The sequence below is a fragment of the Pongo abelii genome, chromosome 4, assembly GCF_028885655.2.
Source record: "Pongo abelii isolate AG06213 chromosome 4, NHGRI_mPonAbe1-v2.0_pri, whole genome shotgun sequence".
Lineage (NCBI taxonomy): Eukaryota > Metazoa > Chordata > Mammalia > Primates > Hominidae > Pongo > Pongo abelii.
Window position 1 is genome coordinate 110,128,441 of NC_071989.2, and position 17,747 is coordinate 110,146,187.

At 33.0% G+C, this 17,747-nt stretch overlaps 1 protein-coding gene across 1 annotated transcript in view; it reads right to left on the bottom strand.

Moving 5' to 3' along the window:
* The window catches only part of SLCO4C1 (solute carrier organic anion transporter family member 4C1), a 60,071-nt gene that overhangs the window by 20,236 nt on the left and 22,088 nt on the right, over window positions 1-17,747 (bottom strand). The window contains 6 exon segments of the mRNA NM_001135267.2: window positions 652-847; window positions 1,478-1,622; window positions 3,758-3,864; window positions 5,396-5,517; window positions 7,167-7,263; window positions 14,105-14,287. Of these exon segments, the coding sequence (NP_001128739.1) occupies window positions 652-847; window positions 1,478-1,622; window positions 3,758-3,864; window positions 5,396-5,517; window positions 7,167-7,263; window positions 14,105-14,287 (850 nt within the window).

Sequence of the window (17,747 nt, forward strand, 5' to 3'; positions counted from 1 at the left end):
CACTGTGAGGTATAAAATGCACTGCTGTGCAACACCCTCCTGCCTGACCACCTACTTATGGCTTAAAATTTCAAAGCAAAACAAAAAAGGAAAACAAAGAAATATAAATGGTCAAATCAGTTATAGCTAGAAACATATCTACAGGTGAGAATAAGTTATTTATTTATCTACAATAAACATAAACTTCTAAGTAGATACAATAATGATAAGTATTAGCTAAGACTAGCTTTATTCTAATTTCTCTTCTTGTCTGTTTGCAACCAACCTAATAAGATAATTTTTATCATAGGGAGTTATTTCCATTTTTAAAAATTTAAATCAATAAAAACATATAATGTGAAATTCTCCCTAGGATGTGAATCGCTTAGAGGCAAAAATCCTACAGTATTAATCTTTGTATCACTGAGGAAGTACAGTGCCCAGTATATGAAAGTTGCTCCTTAAATGTTCTTTGTATAAATATCCCCAACTTTTAAGAAGACATCAATTATCTAAACTAAAAACAAAACCACATGCTCTTACATAGGAAAAAAGGCCTTTCAAATTTTTAAAAAGCCAATTTCTCACCATTTTATTTAAGAAAACATATGCTTGGAAATGCTTAGTCTATTATTCTGGTATTAATATCAAAAAGCACTGAAATGTATTTACCCATTATATGATTCAGATACACCAGCAAACGGCTCATTTCCACATTTGGCATAAATAAATACAAAACTCAGCGTAAGTGCAACTCCAGATGTGAACAATGCAAACTTCATTGTGTTTTTACATGTCATTTTGAATTTTGAAACAAGGAAGCCACCTAAAATTTGACCGAGAGCAGCTCCAGGAATTAAAACAGCCCCTAATAAGAAAGAAGAATGTAGATTGTGAGAAACCGTACACATATACTCACTCATACTGACAACCAGAAAACATCAAAAACAAGTGTCAATATGGTTTTAACTTATATTTATTCACCTGATATAGAAATACATGTACAAATGACTTAAAGTTCCATCAAGTAGGGAATTAGTCAAATTAATGTATTGAACCTTAAGATTAATACATATTTTCTTTAGGCATTTTAGACTTTGTCTTTCTCTAGTTCATACAATAGATTGTCTAATGTCAGAAAATCAGAAATTTTTACCAAAATTAAGTTTAAATGTCTTTTTTTTTTTTAGACATGATCTCATTCTGTCACCCAGGCTGGAGTACAATGGCGCAATCTCGGCTCGCTGCAGTCTCCACCTCCCAGGTTCAAGTGATTCTCCCACCTCAGCCTCTGAAGGAGCTGGGACTACAGGTGTGTGCCACTATGCTTGGCTAATTTTTATGTTTTTTGGTAGAGACAGGGTTTCACCATGTTGGTCAGGCTGGTTTTAGTTTAAATTTCAAGGAGGGCTACCTCAAATTATACACTATCCTCATAAAAATTTAATATAGTAAAGTAAAATTTTTAGATTAAGTTAAGATAAAGAAAATGTCTTACCTCCAAGAGTAGCTGCGAAGCTGGATGTCAATCCGAATTGATTTTCTATAAATTTAGGTAAAAATGTAGCAAATCCAGTAGTAATTAAGGCTTCTGAAGAAGTTGATAGAACTAAACACATAAAGACAGCATTCTTCATCAAATTCTAAAGAAAAAAATACAGTTCCTCAAATGAATAGCTATGATTGTACTGCAAAGTACAGAGTTAGAAGGTTAGCATGATGAAATAACAAAATTTTACAATCATCTGTAAAATTTCAGCATTTCCTCCAAAACAAAAATATAACTATGGATAATTAATAGAATTACACATACATGATGAGAAAATTTATATGTGGAATACCTAGAAAATTGATAGATAATTCCTCAACATGGTGGTTATGCTTTTATTGCATTCCAAGGGCAACGGAAAGAAGGTAAAAGCCTTCTTGGAAAAGTTCCCTTCCCCAGTGTTACTGTAAATCTCCACACTATAAATCTACCACCTATTCGGTAGTTTATTGTGTTCTGAATTCCTATGTACAGTAAATAAAGAGTTTGAGACTATGAGCACAGATAAGAATGGTCTCTAAGTATCAAATTCATAGTATTGTTACATGATTAGACTCAGCAATTAAGAACTTTAGAAACACAGTTAAGCAACTTTAAATAGGTGTCTATATGGCTAGACCTCTCAGAATCTTATTTATTGACAGAGGGGAGTATGGAGGTTAATTGTGTTAATACATTTAACCACAAAATGAAAACCAAATTATAGTTCTCAAATATTAAATGCCAAAAAATTTTTCATAAAACCAAGCAAAACACAAACACAAACACACACACACACACACACACACACACACACACGGAGTCACAAAGAAGCAAGATGGGAGCTTTAGAAGTCAGAGCCACATAGACTGACAAAAGGAGGAAAAAGTACCTAAAAACATGCAATAATTTAAAATAATTAATAATAATAATAATAGCAATATTTTAAAAAATTTTCTTCAGATTGAAAATAATCGAATCTTGAGAAGAATTAATGAAGAAAGACATATACTTCAGCATAACTGAGTAAATTTCCTGTAATCAAAGATATATGAAAAAACTTACCAATATACAGATGAAAAGAATAAGTCAGAATCACACTAACATAAAACTTCTCAAATACAACACAATTAAGTAGAAAAGAGCAAACAATATCCACAGACTACTGGGATTAAAGAGGAATGATCCAAAAGTATTCACCTAGTAAAATATATTATTCAGGTATTCAAGGATATCTAGGTGGTATCCTATCTAAGGAAAACCAACAAGAAAATGTTGAATTCACAGAGATTGAAATCAGAATAGAGAGATCTCTAAGCCGGAGGACACAAGGATAAAAAAAAGTAATGGTCAGTAATGACTCTATATAGTAATGTAAATTAAAATTTATAAGATAAACTAAACAGGAATAATGAAATAGCACAGAACTACTGTAAGAGAAAATAATAGTAGTTGCAATTAAAGCATGAACAATATCAGCAAAACACAAGAATGTGCATGTATGGTGTGGAGAGTTGAAAGATGGGCTGAGTGGAGAAGTAAAAACATTTTAAGGCTTTTATTTGACAAGAAACCAAAAACAACGAAAAGCAAACAATTTCACATCTTGAAAAGGTAAAATTATAAAGTCCTTTATGAATAAAACTTTTATAACACTAAATAGAAAGAATACTTTTCTGCTGAGTACAACTTAATGGACCATAACACTTTTGTTCTTTAGCCTCAAATTCAAAACAAGTTACCACTAACCACCTCTTTCACAAAAGAAAAATATTGGTTCAGAATTCTCAAATATATTTACAATTCAGTGATAATTGACTAATCAATTTCATAAGAAAAATGTCATGGAATAATGGGCTATTAGTGTTAACAGGGAACCACTGAATATATTGCCAATAAGACAACTCATGCTCTTTCAACCATTCTACCCTGGAATAGTTTTCATTTACTCAAAAGACAATAAAACTGAATCCAAAGAGTTGTTTATAAGAGCTCAAATTGTAGTAAACAAGCAAACAAAATTGTACTATGAAAAGATGGCGTGTGTGTGTGCACGTGTGGGTATGTGTTGGTGTGTGTGGGTTTATGCGGGTGTTTATATGTATGTATACATGTGTGGTTGTATGTGTATATATATGTGTGTATATATAATATATAAACACATCTACACATATGTACATGTGAGTTGTGTGTGTGTATATGTGTGTGTGTATGAGACTTAGAGAGAGACAGAGAATAATTTTATTTTACCTTTAAAGCAGCTGGAAAATCTTTAATACTTTTTCCAAATTTTGCATCTGCATTACTGTTACTCTGATGAGCCTGGGAAGTTTTTCCAGCTTGAATTTCTGCTGTACCTAAAACAAAAATATATAGTAAGTAAACGTGCTCTATCATTTTACTCTTCATGTAAAAAAAGTGCTTACTTTTTAAATGACACATACTTCCACCAGTATATGAATTCTATAAAAGGCTAGTTCTTCTGTTAATAAAATTGTTCAAATATCTAAATATCTATGTCTGTAATCAGGATGCCCCAAGAACTAGTATTCATTACTACTAGCTAAGGAAGTTCCAACGAGTCTAAACATTAAAATGAGACAATTTTGCTCCAATCACATATCTATGCTTTTCATTTAAAATCTCTTAACATTTTTTCTTCCTTTCAAATGGTTCTCTTTTTGATCTTTTATATTAAAGTACTTTTGTGGCTTTTTTTCTCTGCTCTCTTAATCCTAACTTGCTTAACAAATGAAATATTTGCCATCTTATTACCATGTCCCTTTGATTTTTAATAATGGTACTGCCAACAAATTTGAGAAAACAGTTAACATATGGAACTATAAATGAATGGCTCAGGGTAGAAAGAAATTAATGAGTCTACCTACTCACAGTTTGTCAGATTTTCTCTTGCCCATTTCCAAAAATTAATAATTTATCCTGCTGCAAATAACAATGTAAACAACTAAATACCTTCAATCTAAAGAAAAATACTTCTACAGATATGTATTTTAACTACATGATTATACAGAAGCAAGAGTTCATAGAGAAAAATGAATATTCTTTCTTATTAACCTTTTCTTTTTATATAAAATGTTTAGTATTCAAGCCGGGTGTGGTGGCTCATGCCTGTAATCACAGCACTTTGAGAAGCTGAGGCAGAGAGATCACCTGAGGTCAAGAGTTCGAGACCAGCCTGGCCAACATGGCAAAACCCCATCTCTAATAAAAACACAAAAATTAGCCGGGTGTGGTGGCGCATGCCTGTAGTCCCAGCTACTCGGGAGGCTAAGTCAGGAGAATTGCTTGAACTCGGGAGGCAGAGGTTGCAGTGAGCAGAGATCATGCCACTGCACTCCAGTCTGGGCAACAGAGAGAGACTCTGTCTCAAAAAACATAAAAGAAAGAAAGAAAATAATGTTTAATATTCACATACAGTAAAAAAAAAAGTATGCTACAGAATGACTTCAGTGATAATTGAAAAAAAATAAGTACTTGCACTTTTAACTACAAATAATTAACATGAATGATTTAAGACAGATTGAAATTAATGAGTAACTGAATACAAACTAACAGTTTAAAAGATGTTGTACCTTGCATACACATAAAGCAGAATTCCAGATAAAACATAAGAAACAAATTTATTAAGTACTAAAGAGGTAAATATTCATAGTTTTATTATTAATTGGAAATTTAAAAAAACATGAATATTAAGATTGTTACCCAATATTTTCTAGAATGAAGAATATTCAAAAGTTTACATAGGCAGACAGCTGAGATTCTATAAAAGAAACAGGGTGAATCTATAGTTCTTATTAATCATATAGAAAATAACAACTGGCCTACAATTAAAATAAACCTCTCTGGTTTTAAAGAAAGCATGTTTACCTGGTAAATGTTTTGGAAAGCAAGAAAAAGGTATTATTAAAGACCAAGCAAAGATCCATGATAGAAGAAACCCAATCCACCAAGCTCCCAACCATCGCGGATCATCCTCAGTGATATCAGTGCTATATGACAGAAAAACAAGAGGTAAAAGTCAACTCTACCTTATTAATTAAAACTCAGTTAAGATAATTATATACTTTATACTTCAAGTGCATATAGTAGAATATGATTATAATATCCAACAGTTTAATGGTGCCATTGCAAATAATCAGAAAACAGGTAGCAGACATAATTGAGAGTTATAAGAATAATGGTTTACAAAATGTTTAAAAATGGCAAATATGACACAAAAGTTTAAAATATCTAATAGTAAATGTGACAAATATTTGAAAAGATACGTAGAATTTCTCAACATTCTTTTAACTTTGGCTAAATTTTCTTCTCTACTGTATTAAATTAAATATATATCACAGCAAATCACTGATCTACGTTAAAAGTCCAGAGTGTGCTTCAATTAGAGCATTTCTTTAATGTAAAATTATTCTTAAAGCGACTATTTATTTGTCTATTTATTTCTTTGAAACAGGGTCTCAGTCTGTCACCCAGGCTGGAGTGCAATTGCATGATCATAGTTCACTGCAGCCTTGAACTCCTGGGTTCAAGTGATTCTCCCATCTTAGCCTCCCAAGTAGCTGGGACTTCAGGCACAAGCCACTCCTGGCCTCAAGTGATCCTTACACTTTGATCTCCCAAAGTGCTAGGATTACAGGTATGAGCCACTGTGCCCAGCCAGGGGTCTCATATTTTAATATACTTTGGCCCTTTCCAAAAATAACTACTCCTACAACTCATGTAATTTTCCACTGAAATTAAAATGTCCTGTCTTAAATCTCTGGGTCACCAATTCAAGAGTTCTTCTGCATGCCTTTTTATAGGCTGTGAAAGATTAACCTAGGACTAACAGTTTAGAGAACAAATCACATACCTATGACCACATTTTTGTATTCACTGCTCATGGTCATGTAGAGGATTGTGCAGTTATTATTCCCAGTGGCAAAATGGAAAAAAATATGACCTCAGCAAAGGCACAAATTTCTCTAATCAGGAAATGGAGAAGGTAACTAACTCAGTGTTGAATTTTGGAGTCAAAGAGATCTACTTTAATTCATATCTTAGCCACTTACCAACCTGTGCATATCAACTACTTTGTAGAGTACTTGAGAGGATTAAATAAGATAGCACGTAAAATAAGTTAACATTCAAAACATATGGTGTCTGGTATATAGTATAGGACAAATAAATATTATCTATTACTATCTTTCATTGTCATCATTGTTAAAATGGCATAATTGTGATCTCTGACATTATCAGAGTTACTATGGAACATTTTCTGAGAATGATAGACTCTTGAGACTCTTCAGACTATCTAGTCCCAACTAAATCTATGGAAAATACTGCTAATTTTTATTGAATTCTTATTTTTGAACAATGCATGGGGTCCTACATACTTATTTTTTAAAATTTCACCAGATGACTTCATTAAATATTATTTATGAAAATATGTTATTATAATAAAAGATGGTATAGCACTGACCCAAAAGGTAATGCAGCCAAATAAGATATTATATAAGAATTCTTTGTATTCAATTTTGTTTCCTGAATAATTCCTCATGCTATACTGAGGGAAGTACTGTGAAAATGTTCTGTCTATGATGCTGGCATAATTCAAATAAAATGACTTTAAATAAAAGAAAAATAGATACTGCCTTGCCTTTCTCCCATAGCAACATCAACGTATATGGTTAGCAGTTGTCCTCCCAATACATAGCCAATAGCAGGGCCTAAGATTGACATAGCATAACCAGTTCCTAGAAGAAGAACAGACATTGAATACAGTCATATGTACAACTTCACTTTGCATATCTAACAGTGAAAACAAATGTTTTACTACAGAAAAATCTAAACAATTAAGCATATCAAAATCATGCATATTTTCACTAAAACAATACCATTTGAATTGATAGTCAAGTCAAAAATCCTAAAACATATAACTCAATGTAAAAGCTATTTGTAGTAATACTTAGAACAAAACCAAAAATTATAAATCCATGGAAAGTGTTAACTGGCAGTAGAGGTAGTATATCTACTATTTATCCTTTACTGATAGTGATCATAGTTACTCTTTACAATATCATGGAAGAAAACAATGCGAGCAATGTGAAACAAGAAGCCTTTTCTACTCTGCACAACTCAGACAGAATTTTGTATTTTGCACTACAGCAGCTGACTTCAAATCTGGATCTGCTGATAAGTCTATTTCTTAAAAGTAAGCCATTAGATTTCTTGCTCAGGGTAGGGACTCTCCCTATTTTTACTTGCAGTAGAATTAAATTGAGCTTATTTCTATCTGTGAGATATTTAAAATGTTGCCATATATAACTCTGAATTTTCATAAAACAAAAGTTATTTGACCACTCATGTCTTTTTATTGTTGTTGTTGCTGTTTATTTAAGCTCCCAAGTATTTTGGGGAGTCAGTTGAATATAGTTTCACTTTTTTTCCCTTTTTTTAGTTGACACATAACCATTGTACATATTTAGAGGGTACATGGTTATGTGTCAATACATCTATACAATGTGTAATGATCAAATCATAGTAGTTAGCATACCCATCACCTCATACATTTATGACTTGTTTATGTTGGGAACATTCAACATCCCCTCTTCTAGCTTTTTGAACATATACAAGGAGTAATGGTTAACTATATTCAATCTACAGTGCTATATAGAACACCAGAATTTATTTCTCCTAACTGTAGTTTTCTATCTGTTAACAAATCTCTCCATATCCTCCCCTTCCCATATCTTCCCCAGCCTTTAATAACCATAATTCTGTTCTTGAATTCTATGAGCTGATATTTTTTCTTTTTAGCTCCTACATATCAGTAAGAACATGCAGTATTTATCTTTTGTGCCTGACCTGTTTCATTTAACAGGATGTCCTCTAGGCTCACCCATGTTGCTGTGAATGACAGGATTCTTTTTTTTATGGCTGAATAGTATCCTGTTGTATATACATTTTGCATTTTATTTATTCATCTGTTGACGAATATTTAGCTTGATTCCATCTCTTAGCTATTGTGGTAAGTGCTACAATAACATGGGGACACATGGTGGTCATCTGTATATCTTATTTTGAAAAATGGCTATATCGATTCTTTGCTTATTTTATAATTAGATTATTTGGACTTTTTGCTGTTGAGCTGTTTAAGTTCTTTATATATTCTGGAAATTAGTCCTCTGTTGGATGAACAGTCTGCAAATAATTCCTCCTGTTTTATAGGTTGTCTCTACAATCTGATGATTGTTTCCTGTGCTGTGCAGCAACTTTTTAGCTTGATATAGTCCCATTTGTCTAATTTTGTTTTTGTTGCCTATGCTTTTGCAGTCTTAGCCATACAATCTTTGCCTGGACCAATGTACTAAAGTGTTTCCCCTATGTTTTCCTCTGGTAAATTTATAGTTTTGAGTCTTACATTTAAGTCTCTAATCCATTTTGAGTTGATTTTTGTGTATGGTGTGAGATAGGGGTCTAGTTGTATTCTTCTGCATTTCAATATCCAGTTATTACAGCATCATTTATTAAAGAGTCTCCAGTGTATATCCTTGGTATCTTTAGCAAAAATCAGTTGGCCATAAATACATAGATTTATTTCTGAGTTCTCTATTCTGTTCCATTGGTCAATGTGTCTGTTTTGATACCAACACTATCCTTTTTTGATTATTAAAGCTTTGTTGTATAATTTGAAATCAGATAGTGTGATGCTTTCGGTTTTGTTCTTTGTGCTCAGGACTGTTTTGGCTATTTGGCATCTTTTCTAGTTTCATATGAATTTTAGGACTGTTTTTCCATGTCTGTGAAAAGTGACATTGGAATTTTGATAGGGATTGCATTGAATCTGTAAATTGCTTTGGGTAGTATAGACAGTCATTTTAAAAATATTCACTCTTTGAATCCATGAGCATGGGATGCCGTTCCATTTTTTTTCTGTTTTCAGTTTCTGTCATCAGTGTTTTGTAGTTTTCCTTTACAGATTCTCGCCTCCTGGGTTAAATTTATTCCTATGTATTTCTTTGTAACCATTATAAATGATATTACTTTCTTGATATATTTTTCAACTAGTTCATCATTGGTGTAAAGAAATACTACCGATTTTTTTAATGTGACTTTGTACCCTGAAACTTCACTGAATTTATTTAATAGTTCTAAGAGTTTTTTGGTGGAGTCTTTAGATGTTTTTATGTAAGACTATGTCATCTGTGGAGAGAGACAATTTGGCTTCCTCTTCTCCAATTTGGATGTCCCTTATTTCTTTCTCTTGTCTAAGTGCTCTGAATAGGACTTCCAGTACCATGTTGAATAAGAGTGATGAAAGTGGGCCTTCAGCCAGGCCTGGTGTCTCACGCCTGTAATCCTAGCACTTTGGGAGGCTGAGGCGGGTGGATTACCTGAGGTCAGGGGTTTGAGACCAGTATGGCCAACGTGGTGAAACCCCGTCTCTACTAAAAATACAAAAATTAGCCAGGCGTGGTAGCAGGCACCTGTAATCCCAGCTACTTGGGAGGCTGAGGCAAGAGAATCACTTAAACCCGGGAGGCAGAGGTTGCAATAAGCAGAGATCGCACCACTGCACTCCAGCCTGGGCGACAAGAGCAAGACTCCATCTCAACAAAAAGAAAAGAAAAGAAAAAAAAAACAGAAAGTGGGCTTTCTTGTGCTTCAGTTCTTAGAGGAAAGGCTTTCAGCTTTTTCTCATTCAGTATAACATTAGCTGTGGGTTTGCAGTATACGGCCCTTACTGTGTTGATGTACGTTCCTTTTATACCTAATTTCTTAGAAGTTTTTATCATGAAGGGATATTGAATTTTATCAAATACATTGCTACATCTACTGAGATGATGATGTGATATTTGTCCTTCATTCGTTTATGTGATATATCATATTTATTGATTTCCATATGACAAACTAATTCTTGCATCACTGAGATCAATTCCACTTGATCATGGTGTATTATTTTTTGATGTGCCATTGAATTTGGTTAGCTATAATTTTGTTGAGGACTTTTGTATCTATGTTCATTAGGGATATTGGCTTGTAGCTCCTCTTTACATTCTGTTTTTCTCTGGTTTTGGCATCAGGGTAATACTGGTCTCAGAATAAGTTAGGAAGAATTATCTCCTCAACTATTTGGAATACTTTGAAAAGAACTGGTGCTAAGTTCTTCTTTACAAGTTTTATAGACATCAGCAGTGAAGCCATCCAGCCCTGGGCTTTTGTTTCATAGGAGACTTTTTATTATTCATTCAATCTCATTACATGTTATTTGTCTGACCAAGTTTTCTATTTCTTCCTGGTTCAATCTTGGTAGGTTGTATGTGCCTAGGAATTTATCCATTTTCTCCAGGTTTTTCAATTTGTTGGATGTATTTGTTAGTAAGACTAATAATCCTTTGTTTTTCTGTGGTATCAGCTGTGATGCCTTCTATTTTGTTTCTGATTTCACTTATTTAGGTCTTCTCTCTTTTTTTAAGTCTAGCAAATGGCTTTATTTTATCTTCTCCAAAAACCAATTTTCATTTCATTGATCTTCTGTAGTTTTTTTTTTTAACTCTTGTTTAGTTCTGTTATAGTCTTTATTATTTCTTTCCTTCTACTAATTTTGGGTTTGTTTGTTCTTGCTTTTCCATTTCCTTGAGGTACATCATTAGGTGGTTTATTTGAAATCTATTTTTATGATGTAGGTGTTTATTGATATAAAATTCCCTGTTAGCATTGCTTTTGCTGTACCTCATAAGATTTGGTTTATTGTATTTCTATTTTCATGTAATTCTTTCTTAATTTCTTCATTGGCATATTGGTTGCTCAGGAGCATGATGATTAATTTTCATCTATTTGTACAGTTCCAAAAGTTCTTCATTATTGATTTCTAGTTTTATTTCACTGTAGTCAGAGAATATACCTGATATATTATTAATATTTAAAAGTTTTTTGAGACTTACTTTGTGGCTTCATATGGTCTACCCTGGAGAATGTTCCATGTGCTGAAAAGAAGAACATGTATCCTGTAGCTGCTGGATAAAATGTTCCGTAAATACCTGTTAGGTCAATTTGGTCTATACTGAAGTTTAAGTGCAATATTATTCACTGATTTTCTGCCTAGATGATCTTCCCAGTGCTGGAAGTGGGGCATTAAAGTTCCCAACTGTTGTTATATTGGGGTCCATTTCTTTAACTCTAATAATATTTGACTTATATATGTGCATGCTCTGGTGTTGGGTGCATATTCGATTATAATTGCTATATCTTCTTAGTGAATTTATTTTTGTATTCTTGGTGAATTTGTAATTGTAAAATGATATTCTTTGTCTCTTTCTTGTATTTTTTGACTTAGACTATTTTGTCTAATTTAAGTATAGCTACTGCCACATGCTTTTGGTTTACAATTACACTAAATATCTTTTTATCCCTTCGCTTTCAGTCTAAGTGTGTCTTTACAGTTGAAATGAGTTTCTTCTAGGCAGCATATGGTTAGATATACTTTCTTAATCCATTCAGCCTATCTATATTTTTAATTAGGGAATTTAAACTATTTACATTCAAGGTTGTTATCATTGATAGATGAAGACTTCTGTCATTTTGTTAATTGTTTTCTGATTGTTTTATATATCCTTTGTTCATTTCTTCCTCTCTCGTTCATCTTAGTAGTTTGGCAGTTTTTTGTAGTGATAACATTTGATTCCTTTCTTTTTCTTAAGTATCTGCTCTGCCATTGAGTTTTACGCTTTCACTTGTGTTCAGGGTGGTAATTATTGTCCTTTTGCTTCCAGATGTAGGACTCTCTTAAGCATTTTTTGCAGGGCTGGTCTAGTGATGATGCACTCCCTCAGTTTTTGCTTGCCTGGGAAATACTTTATTTCACCTTTACTTCTGAAGAATAGCTTTGCTGGATATAGTATTCTTGACAGACAGCTGTGTCCCCCCCACCCCCAGACCCCTGCCTTTGAGCATTCTTAAATATATCATCCAATTCTCTCCTGACCTGTAAGGTTTCTGCTGAGAAATCTTTCTAATGGGAATTCCTCCACATGTGACTTGATGCTCTTCTTTTGTTATTTTTAGAATTATCTTTGTCTTTGATTTTTGCCAGTTTGAATATAATACACCTTGAAGAGGACCCTTTTGGGTTGAATCTATTTGGGAATCACTGAGCTTCCTGTATCTGGATGTCTAATTTCTCACCCACAACTTGAGATGTTTTCAGCATTATTTCATTATATGGATTTTCTATACCTTTCCCCATTTCTTCTCCTTCTGAAATTCCGAAAATTCAAATATTTGTATACTTAATAGTGCCCATATGTCACATAAGCTTTCTTTTTTTTTTTTCATTTTGTTTGCTGTGTTGTTTGACTGGGTTATTTCAAAAGACCGCTCTTTGAGGTCAAAAATTCTTTCTGTTTGATCTAGTCTATTGTTAAAGCTCTCAACTGTAATTTTTCATTCAACTACACTTGTAATTTCATTCATTTAATTCATCAGTTGCATGATTTCAATTTGGTTATTTTTAATGATATCTATCTCTCTTGAATTTCTCATTCAGATCATGAATTGTTTCCTTGATTTCCTTGTGTTGTTTATCTGAGTTCCACCTTGATATCATACTAAGTTTCTTTAAGACCATTAGCTCAAATTCCTTTTTAGGCATTTCATAGATTTTTATTTTATTTTGGTTCCGTTACTGTATAATTATTGTATTTCTTTCAAAGTGCCATGTTTCCTTGCTTTTTCATGTTTTTGCTTTTGCTTGTTACTATATTGATACCTGCACAGCTGGAGTAACAGTCACTCTTCCAATTTTACTGAGTAGTTTTCACAGGATAAGACATATTCCTATAGATATATCTATGGTGTTTGTTGGGTAGGTACCCTATGGGTTTGATTCTGGGTGGGCGCAGCAGTGTAGTCTCCATTTGAATACTCTGGCTGTAATCAAAGCCAATGGTATCTGTGAGTTCCTCGGTGGCTTAGGCTGCACTGAACATACTGTCTTCCAAATGCTGTGGTAATGAATCTCTTGTGTTAGATTAACAGACTGATAAAGAGAAAACTCATACGCAAATAAAGTATTCAATAATTAGATGTAGGGCTGTGCATTGTCTAGTTAGCTTTACCTTGCAGGAACATGAGAGAAGGAATTTAAGAGAAACTTATGCTACCAGGAATTAGATCACAAAGGAGAAACAATGGTTTCTTTTGTGGACTGTAAATCAATATAGGATGTCATAAATCACACAGAATGGCAGAGCTCAATCTCTACACCTTGTAGAGATTTGCCTCTATGTCACTTGTGAAAGTTACCCTAAGATTCAAGCAATCTAAAGAGAATGCTGCTTAAATGGCTATTCCTGTCCTGCAAAGCTGGCATGCCTAGAGCAAGAAATACAGCAGAGGATCAACAAAAATCATTATAATTTATATTTACTGACATTATATGGCAGGAAATAAAACAAAAGTAATACTGCATTTATTTATTGGGAAAACCTATGGCATTACAACTAACTTTTTAATAAGCCTATGTTATACTTTACTTCTAAAGTGAACAAATAATAAGATAAAGTGATACTGAGACAGTTTAGACAGTAAACTTACCTATATAGAGAGAAGACTTGTGTGTGGGCACAGAATCATCAAGAAAGGCTGTTCCCAGAGTATAAAGAGGAGTTCCTCCTGCCCCCAGCAATAGTTGTCCCAAGATGAAGACATACAAGTAATTAGAAAGTGAAGAAGTTGAAGACGTACAACTGGTGCTATTCCTTGTTGTTACACAAGTGTCTTTGGGGAAAAAAAAAATTGTGAATTTATAGAAATTTAGCTAATAATTTAAATTTCTATCATATAAATTACATTTGCCTAATATAATATAACCTTATTTATTTCTTCCAATCATTTTACTTTGATTTAAACTATTTAAAAATACATCAAAAGAAAAATACACTTTCTTACCCCAGCCTGCCCTCACTTTATGAAGGTAACCCCTATTCACCTCTGTCACTTAGATGGGGGTAACCACTGTTAACAGTTCTTTTCAGTTTTTCAGACATTTACTCACACATTTACATGTTGTATACCCCATTTAATTTTTTTACACAATTATAGTCATAATAAAACACACTATCTTTATATTCAACAATGTCCAGTTTTCACTTATTATGTCCCGGACGTCTCTGATATTAGCACTTAAAGCTATATTTAAATTTATTTATTGGCACTGTCATACTATTCTACAGCATAAATGTCCTGTAATTTTATTGCCTAGTCCAGCACATGTATTTAATAATAAATATTATTAATATTATATTGTATTATACATAGGTTTAGATGATTTTATTATTTCCATCAGAATGTTATGATGTACATTTTTTTTAAGTTTACTCTGGCACATTTTGGGGAAGCCTATCTATAGGACAGGTTACAAAGAGTGAAACTGCTAGGTCAAAGTGAATAAATATTTATATTTTGATACTGCCAAACCACTTAATCAAAAAGTCATACAAATGTGCAATCCCACCAACAATTCATTAACACTTTACATAATAAAACTTAAATGACTACCAATCTCATTGGTAAAAAACATATATATATATAATTTTTTAATTTTATTTTTAAAATCAGTGACATTAAGCATTTTTCCATACATTTATTGTCACTTGCATTTTTTTCTGTGAACCAGTTTTTCAATTAGTTCAATTTTCCTAGGTTCTGAGTTTGATACATGACTGTTCCTTATTCCATAATTACACAAACAATGGTTTTATCCTAGCATTTTTACTACTTTATTTAGATATAAGATAGGTGGATAAACATATACACACAGAATGGATCACATGGCTATGTCCATGTAATGTGTGTGTATATGTTGCAAAAAAGGCCTCAGAAGAAAAGTAGGTCAGAGGTCATCTTCTGCAACTCGGGTAAATACATTAAGCCAATTAGCTCAGCCCAGGTTGTTGCAATAAGCCAATTAGCTCAGCTCTGGTGAATATAATCAGTCAATTAGCTAACTTGAGAAAGCAGAGGCATCCAGGCAGGCCCCAAGTAGAAAATGTGAATAATACAGGCATACATTGAGAAAGGAAGCAGGGCTGTGAAGTGCTAAGTTAATTCATGTGTAATATCTTTTAGTGGGAGAAGACAGAGATCCAGCATTCTATTGCATTAACCAAAAAGCACATCTTTTACTAACTTGACTATTTGGGGGTTTATTTATGGCCGCCTGACCTTGTGTCACTAATCTGTGCAATCCCACTCCAGCACAAATCTCTTGTTATTACTTCAGCTTTCTAAGGTTTAAAGGCATCAATATGTCAACCCAGCTATAACACATTTTACAGTGCTTCATGAAAAGCTCTATTTAATTGATCCATTTTCATAATACAGATGGTCCTGTATTATGAAATCTAATACAAACATCCCACAAAAAGCTGACAAGGAATAATTCACCTCATTCAAAGTTGAATAATAACCAAAAAAGAAAAACAAATGGCTAGTAAGGGAGAACAGTCTCTAGAAAAATACTGTCATTAATGTAGATTTTAAAATTACTATATTGCCATACTTAAAAAAGGAATGGAAACAGTTGCCTCTTAAAATCCAGAGCTCAAAACAGGGATTTAATAAGCTCATAGAAATGTGTTGAGGCAGGGCGTGGTGGCTTACATCTGTAATTCCAGTACTTTGGAAGGACGAGGTGGGTGGATCACTTGAGGTCAGGAGTTTGAGACTAGCATTGCCAACATGGTGAAACCCCGTCTCTACTAAAAATACAAAAATTAGCCAAGTGTGGTGGCACACCCCTGTAGTCCCAGCTACTCGGGAGGCTGAGGGCAGGAGAACTGCTGGAACCCAGGAGGAGGAGGTTGCAGTGAGCCACTGCACTCGAGCCTGGGAAGAAAAGCAAGACTTCATCTCAAAAAAAAAAAAAGAAAGAAAGAAATGAGGTGAAATAGAGAAAGAAAAGAAAAAAACACAAACATGGGCTAAAATAACTCAGTATCATGTTTTATTCTATAAAACATAAAAGAACAAAACTATCAGAAATGGAGGTCACCCTGGAATGGTCAAAAAAGAATAGAGACTGTGAGAATTATGACAAAGAGAATAGACTTGAGAAATATGAACAAAATTAAATAAAGGAAAAATAAGACGCCAAGATTTAAAAGGTTACAGAGAAAATTACAGATATAGAATTCAGACAAAGGCAATCAAACATACGTATAATCAACCAAAATAGAAAAATAAATATGTTTAAAGGTAAAATTAAGGAAAATTTTCTATAATTAAAATTGATCTATGATTTAAAAAGATATATAGCATCCCAGGAAAATTTGATGTAGGACTTTCAACACCAAAATATTCCCTTGTAAAGTTTGTGAATTTTAAAGACGAAAAGACTTTTTTGAACAGCTAGACAAGAAGATAAAGTCACTTATGCAGAAGGAAATAAAAAACATAAGCTTACATTCAGACTTCTCTAAAGCAACATTAATCTCATAGAGGCAGTAAAGGGATGCCAGAAAAGTAACCAGTGCAAGATAATGTGACACTCATATTTTATGCTTAGCCAAACTGTCATTCAAATATAAAGACAAAGAAAAATATTTAAACCTATATTATTTAAACCTATTAAATCTCATAAAATGAACTTGCCCTGAAAAACACTACTAAAGAGTACATTTTACCCTATAGAGAAATACTTCATTCAGAGATGCCATGTGTACCTTAAGATAATCAGAAGCAAATTGTACTTTTATAATACAGTTTATAAAATAGCTAGATTTACCTATTCAATGAATTTTGTGAGATTATTAGTTGAGGAAACCATTTGAACCTAGAATTTCAACTTCTAATGAAAAATCAAACAATTTCTGACCAAATACAGTTAGCCCTCCATATCCACAGGTTCCATATCTGTGGATTCAACCAACCACAGATCAAAAATATTCAGGGAAGAAAAATAACAATACATCAATAAAAGAAATATAAATAAAAATATACTATAATTATTTACATAGCATTTACACTACATTAGCTATTATTTGTAATCTAGAGATGATTTAAAGTTTATAGGAGGATGTAGGTAGATTGTATACAAATAACACACCATTTTATAGAAGGGACTTGAGCATGCAGATTTTGTTATCCATGGGGGTCCTGGAACCAATCCCCCATGGATACTGTAATTTCAACATTAATTAAAAGGCATGTGATTTGACAATACACCACAAGAGGAAGC